Below are 8,417 nucleotides of genomic sequence, written 5' to 3'. Positions count from 1 at the left end.
ACGTCTGCTAGAGACAGGCAAGCTGTCTGGCAACAAATTCTTCAGGGAAACACAGCTCAATACTCCTGTTGAAGGGGAGCAAGTGAAATTACAAGGCAGGGAAAAGTAATGTGTCTGGAGAGGTTAAATGGAAAAGCCTGACTGCTCCTCTCAATTATCCCAATCTTACTTCGTGAATTCACTGTCTAAGAAGGGCTTATTTCCAAATTATATTAAGATAAGCAAGAGGATAAGTCAGTGAAATTACTAAATGAAAACCAACCCTTTTATATAATTCATGCAACCCAACCAACTTAGTACAACAAATTCCGTATACATTCAAAATATCATGAAAATAGTGTCTTTAATATACAGTTTATATACTTACAATACGCGGTTTAAATTTGTTCATATACATTACAGGGATATTTATTTGCACCTGGTTTAAATAATAATTTGCCTTCAGCCTTTTACATAAAAGCCCAAAACAGCACAGAATTCCACAAAAACCATGCTTCGTTTTATAACGGAAATGTACTAAGCCAAAGTTTTGGGGCTTCCTCTTTTTTTTTTCCCAAAGTGTTACTTTTTTGACATATCCAAAGTGAATCTAAAGAGCTAAGAACTAACATATTTTTTAATATAATTCAGAAGATTGTCCAAGCCAAGAGAATCACTCTGCAGATTTTCACACCGAAAATTTGGTTGTTATGCACAAAAATGGTAAAATCTGAACAACTCCTGGACTATTAGGAGTTTAAAATATAACAAAACGAAGAGTCATTTATTGCTAGGTCTCAACAAGGGGCCTGCATTTCCCCATTGCCCTGCCATCCCTAATACAGCGAATAAAAAGGATGATCCCCTCATGCTGATTAAGATTTTATCTGTACCTTCTGGCTTGTATAAGGGAACCTTGCAACTTCAGAGAGAGAGAAAGAGGAGCCAGGAGAGCTGGGCTAAGCCATAGTTCTCTCACCCAGGGCTGGTGTTTGGCTTTTAAGTAGCATGGTGTACCCCTCGCCTGGCCGGCAGGCAGGACTTTGCTGACCTGTGTTGCAGGGAGGCACCACGCTGGGCAGCACACAAGTAGCTGGTGCCAGCACAATTTATTTACCGGGAGGACAATCAGGGAGTTGATTCAAGATGAAAACATAGGAGAAAACACTTCAATTATTTATAGACAGGTTTGAAACACAGTGCCTTTTGAGACAGCTTCACTATTTATGCTGTTTCCCTTGAAACTGTTGTTGTGAAGTCCATTAAAGTGGCAAGTAAAACTGTTGTATTAGAAAAACCCTTGTGTAATACACAGTTACTTCAATCCCTTGCTTCTAGCTGCAAAGAACACTTCAAAATACATTGCCCTTCTAAATTTGGATGGACCAAATGTTTTCTGTCTAAGTTTCTAGCTGTAGGCGATTTTTACAATACGGCAAGAATAAGAATGCAAATATGCACTTTGAGTTGCTTTCAATACAGCTTTGGTTAGCCAGGCAGGCAGTAATACAAAGATTCTTAATCCTAGGCACAATGAGTATTTAAAGGAAACCAGTATTTCCCCTCAAGTTTTCCTCTTCATCCCTCCCCTGCCCAATTCTGTGTCCACCTCCAGAAAAGCCTCCATGCTAGAATTGAGCTTTCACCGCTGAAGGCAGCATCAGTTCTTCTGCCTCCACATGATTGTTGCATAGAAAGGATGTGTTCCCTGGTGCAGGGAAGAGACAGCTCCATACAGAATGACATGCCAGATTTTTTGCTACCAAAACCCCAGACATACAAAAACCCCAAGGATAACATACAGCTCAGACACTGATAACCAAATAAGCACCAAAGACCTTACATTTATTTAATCTGAGGAGAGAAATCCAAGGTTAGGACTGGCCTATTTTAGTAGATTGCCTCAGAAAACGACGAGATTTTAGGCCCCCTCTGGCACACGTGTGTTGTCTGAACTCAATGGCTACATCTCTGTTAGCAGATAAAACGGACCAGACTTTCTGTCAGGCCCCAGGACAATCAACACAACTCCCATCAACATGGTTGAACTCCATTATCCTCCAAAACCAGACTGCTTTTCCGCTTTAGCTGACCTCTGAGCTGTGCTTGGGAGTTGCCATAGCCTGACCTCCTATCTAAAGGTACCCCTTTCCATAATGCAGGATCAAAAGGCCAAGCCACCACACTCCAGCTGCCCAGTTTGCTCATCACTCTACTGATTTCACCAGAGCAGATACTTCAGTCCAGCCTGGGCATCACAGCAGGTACATTGACACTGCAGTCATACAATTCACAGAACATAAAGGTTAGGAACAATTAAATCCCCCAAAAGGGCTTGAAAAATTAAGGTGATGAGTGGTTAAGGACAAAAGAAAAGTTTAAATGCTAACACATGATGCATAAAAATAATTCAGCAGTGCCAAGCCAGAACAAGACAAATGGAAGGACATCAGTAGCAAGTTTGCAGTTAGAGGTTCTAGCTGTGCTTCTGCACACAGCCTCTGCTTCTGCAACAAATGCACATTTCTGGGCCTTTCAGTGGCCAGTTGCATTTTGGTCTATGCATATACAATGTTAATGCAGCAAAGTCATGAATGCAAATTCCACCAGGCTGTTTGCTTGTTTACTTCAAGCAGGTAAGCAAAGATAACAGAATAGGTGTCCATCCATAGTCAAACAACACTATTTTCTCAGGGATGTTACTATCCTGGGGGGTGTTTGCAGTATTTAATGTTAATATTAGCAAGACTACAATCTCTTTATTTTTTTCTCTTTGAGATATTTTAGGGTTTTTTACCTGGAGTTAACAAGCCAAGCAAAACAATGAAAAGTACCTGACATTTAAGATTTGGCCCTTTTAAATTTGAACACTCATTTGACACAGTGAGGATAAAAAGGCAATTGATTTCAACTTGCATGTGTCTACCAACAAGCATATATATCTGAACAGTATTTAACTGGATTTAGTATTACTTGCAGCTAGAATATTTTAGGATGCTAATTCAAAAGCATCCAGAGAAAGCTATCGATCTGTTGCTAAAAGTCAATACATTACAAAAAAGAGTAGGATTATGAACTCCTGAGGTTTTTCTATTGGGATATTTGTTGGCTTTCTAGTACCCACAGCAATCAGGCTTTGCTCCCTGGTTGGGAACTGGTGGTTTGCATTATTGCAAGACAAATAATGCATCTTGGCTTTGGCATGGAGATATGACATGAAATTTGCCTCAACTACAGAAAACGCTATTTGCAAATAAATTCTTTTTAATGAGTCACCATGGTTGAGAAAACAGGGAAAATTAGTCTCCTATTTTTGTTCCTGCTCTGTATTTTCTCTTGATGCTCGCACTACGTGCCCTACAATGGAAAGATCTTTTTTCTTTTTCTTGTACATCAAAAAGAAAGGCAGGTGATGGTATCCCCCTGGCCAGGGCTCTGCTCAGCAGCAAGTAAAGGTGAAGTTGCTCTAGCATCCCTGGCTCTGACCACCTGAGGATCCTGGACACGCACACTTGTTGAGAAGGGACACCACAGATTGTTTCCTGAGGACCTCCACAAATCCTTGAATCCAGTCTACAAAGGCGGGGGATCCCTGGGTTATTTAAACATATTTCAGAGAGCTCTGCCAACTACAAGAAATCTGTAAAGGACTATCAAAACCTAATCCTACTTCTAGCCTTCTGAGCAGTTAATTTTGAGAGATTTCCAGGGGCAGACTAATGCCCCTTACCATCTCTGTGCTCCCTTTAAACTGCTACTTCCATGTGACATCTACTGCAGTGAGTTTTTGCAGCTGGGCAACTGAATTAGCCCATCCTTTGATACTACAATCCCTCCCATTTGACACCCACTGCAAACCAGACAGGTGAGCATTTCCCGTGGCATGGCCCAAAACCTCACTTAGCCCATTCTCCAGCCATGCTGTGTTTCTGATCCCTCCTCCCACCTCACTAATGCTTTAGTTCAAAGGCATGCTACAGGAGTACTATCACCTTCCCACACAGATCCGACCTCAGCAATAGGACAGCAGACTGAGTGAGTTTTCACATGATTATAACAGCAGCAGAGGAAACATAGGGGGTTGCTACCTTTCACCACAGCGAGGGCTCTGCTAGCAGGCTACTGCTGCAGGCAGGATCTGCTGAGAAAAGATCTGTGCACTGAACTGCCTTTCCCATGAGAAAGCTGCACGACCAGAAGTCATGCTATTTACTCCAGTCATCCGACTACAAAAGCAACTTTTGAAATCTACAGGTCATAAACTTTTAATTGGCCAGGGCAGAGTGGCTCAGTAGAAAATCCCCCTTCTCCCTCCCCTCTGGGCAACGATCTGACTCTTGTTTTAAAAACATTTAACTCTTTTTGCTCAAAGTAACATGGAAAATGCATCCATGTTACAGATAGTCAGGAAGATATTGTTAATAAAAATAATGCTGCAAGAATAGTGTATTAGTGGCACTTCACAGCAGTTCTTAACATTTTCAGATGTAGTGTCAAAATCAATGTTTTTGTATATCTGAACATGCTTTTTGTTAACAGAAACGGAAGAAAAGTCACAGCATGTTGCCAAATATTATTTGAACAGAAATAATCCTGTAAGAAATACATTTTTTTTGCAGTTAACACAAAACTGTAAACTGGATTGGTGTGTGTCTTTCAGCATCAAATTGTTCAGTAATAAATACGACTAAGTCTTAACAGACTATGGAGTAAAAGTTCCCTTAGTGTCCAGTTTTTAGCAGCTGTTGAATGTTGAGGGATGCACAAGGCACACCTCTGCAGATTCTCTACCTTTATTATTGACATAGGAAAAAAAAAATCCATTCACCACTCAAAAATGTTTATCTGCATAGTAAGAATTTGTCTACTACTATTTACAGGAAGAATTTTTAGTGCAAAAAACAGGAAGTGATGTATTAGCTGAAGTGTATTGAGCACACCTCGTACAGTTTCACTAATAACTAGTCAGCATCACATCTTGGGCCGCCAGCCATTAATGAACTGTAGGATTTTCTTAACCTGCAATTTGCTTAGCTTGAAGTCTTCTGATAGGATTTCTTCTGTAAGCTGAACCAGTAAATTGCCATCAATCTTCTCTGTAACAAAAAATGATATGACATCTTCAGACAGACCAATAAACCTCAACGATTTAGACACTTCCTCTATCGAGAGTCCAGAAAGGTCCGTGGGTGGCTGCCAGGGAGAGCCATCCCCACAAGATCTTGGTGCCAACTGGAGGTGAAGTGGAGATGAGAAGGGATAAGACACAGAGAACGTATCTTGCATGCCCTTTTTAACCAGATACTGATCTTCCAAGAGGTCTGGAGAGCCAGTTTTTGACTCCTCCTCGGCACCATCTATTTTCAGTGGTAAGGGACACATGTCTGTAACTGTTTTATCTTCACTTGATTTCGGTGCCCGAGGAGGTAAGGCAGGGCACGAGTGGCTCTGTTTTGTGTTGCTGACTCCCAGAGTCTTCTCGTCAGTGCAGTCTAGAGAGTAACTTGCTGACTTTGGACAGCTAGAGATGGTGTTTGTGAACTCTGCTGGAGTCAGTGGGGAGTACCCTGCTGGGAGCTCACACCCATCGAAGTCAAAAGTCAAAGGTGCTGGACAGTTTCTCTTTGGCGTACCTGGAGTCTTCTGTCTGGGGTAACTGTAGCTCCTGCTTGGATCGAGCAGGAAATCACTTCTATTCAGGGCTTCAGCAGTTCCTGAAAAATGGTTTGGCCAAGATAACCTCGAAGGCAGAGCTTCAGCTGAGGGGCTTCCCAAAGGCATCATGCTCTCGGGTTCTTTGGATTCAGTTTTCATCATGTTACAAGGGTAGCAGGAAACAGGTGTGCTCTCAGCTGGGTTGGTGTGGTCGCTCTCTGTGACATTACTTAAGGAACAAAGCAGAAAGGATGTTGTTAGTATGAAAAAATGCAGCATTTGAATAAACTCATAAATCATCTGACAGAGTCAGAGGGTGACTGTCACAAGGAAAGAATCTTCTTTCCTCTGGCAGAGCTTTTCATATTTGAATTAACACATTTGAATTAATGCATCGATAGTTCTTTTACCCCTTCTACAATCCTGACAAGATGCTGATATACCCAAAAGCCTCATGTCTTGGTTTTTCAAGCTTGTTAAAAAGTAGATGTCTCAATTCAGCTCTGTGTCATCTCACAAATACTCAGTTTTTCACTGTTGAATTCCTGAGGGATACCACCATGGATAAGAAACAGCTTCACCTATACTAGAAGACATTCTAATCCAGTATTTTTAATTTTTATACCACAGATGTTTCATGGTATTCAGAGCAGGTCACCATTGTACTAGACCATGTGCACCAGTGCACAGACACAGAGTAAGTTAATGCTTACTGCCAAAGGAAGAGTTTTACCTGGAAGGGTAGGCAGACTTAGCTGTATGTGTTGAAGTATCAGGCTTTAAGCTTACCCCACAGTAACTTGTTTGTTTGTCCATATCTTTAAAAGCTTTGACAAGAATATATGCTCTTCAAAGGCACCTAAAGAAAGTTACCCTGACCTACTTCCGGGTAGTGAACTAAGCTCAGCTTGTCTGAAGGAACTGATGGTTTATATCCAGGTGTTCCCATGAGACAGAGATGCCAACAAAAGCACACAACCTGTTCTTGAAAGCAAATGTTTGCTGCTTTTATGCCACTTTCTAAAAGAAAGTCTGAAAGACTGTGTGATCTTTGGAACTTTGGCCAATTAAGCGAGAACACTGGAAAAACAATCAGTAGACTTTCCTTGCTCAACACAACAGATGGAAACCAACAGTTGAAAAAAAATGTTTTAATTACTCACCTCTATCTCCTGAAAACCAGCTACTCAAGAAAGAAACTCAATAGTCATGCCATGACAGCTCAGTGAAAACTGCTTGAGAACTGTAGCAGCTTTCAAAAAACCAGCATAGTTTTGAATGAATTGACACAAAATTACCTCCCTGTGTGCTTACAGTGAGTCAAGAGAGGAAGGCAACCTGGACTTGCCCAGGTCAAACACAAAGTGCAGATGTGTAAAAGCAGCTCTAATCTATATCACTGGAAAATATCAGCCCCAACAGATGCAGTTTCCCTCTATCTAATCATCCCTCCGTCTCCACTCCATGCCTTCCAAGCTTTTTTCCTGTTATGTCACTAATACAAGTCTGCCAGGTAAAGCAGCTGCACATTTACAATAGCAGAGATGTGGTTTTTTTCTCCCCTCAACAAGGATACACCATCAACTGATCATTTCTGGCTGCTTAAAGACTAAATGGTGTAACATACACGGTGGAAATCATTTTTCACAAACCAAGCCATGAGGCTGCCCAATTCAGAGGAATCAGTCAGTGAGGTGGTGTCAACAACTAACTGTATAGACAAATTAAGTCAACTGATGCTGTTTCTGTTCTCTAATTCAATATTAGAACATTTAATGACTTAAAAGATTAACAGAATTACCGAAAACTGACAAAATAACATTTTCAAAGTGTTTCCTTATTAGTCCTTCACCAAAATTAACTCTCTGGGACTCACTGCCAAAGGATTTAAGAGAAACCCCAAATATAGCTGAAGGCAGATAGGAGGCATTTTTATAGACAGATAAGGACAAATCATACTGTTCTTTATTTGTGTTTAAAATATTGGCTGTAATCCTTCACAATCCAGAAAATAAGATCATTGATATAAATGGTAAAGCAGCTTCACCAGTAATCTGGTTACTCCACACATTGCTAACTTCCCAGTAGCTTCCTCTGCAGCACCAGGTCCATTTTACCAAAATGAAGACATCTGCTCTGGACCCAATCTGGAGATGGATTCCATGCAAATACTATGAAGTTCAAGGCAAATCACTGAATCACAGAATTGTTTAGGTTAGAAAGGACCTCTAATTTCATTGAGTCCAACCACAAACCCAATACTGCCAACTCCACCACCAAGCCATGTCCCGAGGTGCCACATCTGCATGTCTTTTAAATACCTCCAGGGATGGTGACTCCAACACTTTCTTAGGCAGCCTATTCTAATACTTGACAGACCTTTCTGTGAAGAAATTTTTCCTAATATAGAATATAAACTTCCCCTGGTGCAACTTGAGGCTGTTTCCTCTTGTCCTCCTGCTTGTTAAATGGGAGAAGACTGACTCCCACCTTGCTACAACCTCCTGTCTTCCTGAGAAACTTCACTTCTGTTTTCCTGGTTTCTTGGAAGGCAGATGTATTCTTAGCTACAAAGTGAGTAAGCAGCATTTGGTGGGCCCTAAAAGCTGGGAGGTCTTATGCTGAGCCTCCTGTGGACTAGACCTTGACAGAACTACCCAATAGGCTTTCATAAAAATAAGCAGGCAGCCTTGATCTAGAGTGATCATTGCCAGATACACAACACTAAGCTGCAAATGTGCAGTATGGCTTAGAAAGCTAATTCCAGCACAAGATATACCAAC

At 41.2% G+C, this 8,417-nt stretch overlaps 1 protein-coding gene across 1 annotated transcript in view; it reads right to left on the bottom strand.

Annotated features, from left to right (window-relative positions):
* Positions 1-324: 324 nt before the first annotated feature.
* Positions 325-8,417, bottom strand: part of GAREM1 (GRB2 associated regulator of MAPK1 subtype 1) — a 99,216-nt gene continuing 91,123 nt past the window's right edge. The window contains exon 6 of the mRNA XM_032692051.1: positions 325-5,863. Coding sequence (XP_032547942.1) covers positions 4,951-5,863 — 913 coding nt within the window. The 3' untranslated portion in view covers positions 325-4,950. The remainder of the gene's footprint in view (positions 5,864-8,417) is intronic.

Source organism: Chiroxiphia lanceolata, chromosome 1 (assembly GCF_009829145.1).
Source record: "Chiroxiphia lanceolata isolate bChiLan1 chromosome 1, bChiLan1.pri, whole genome shotgun sequence".
In the NCBI taxonomy this organism is placed as follows: Eukaryota; Metazoa; Chordata; class Aves; order Passeriformes; family Pipridae; genus Chiroxiphia; species Chiroxiphia lanceolata.
Note: the sequence above shows the minus strand (reverse complement) of the source record. Positions and strands in the feature narration are given on the sequence as shown.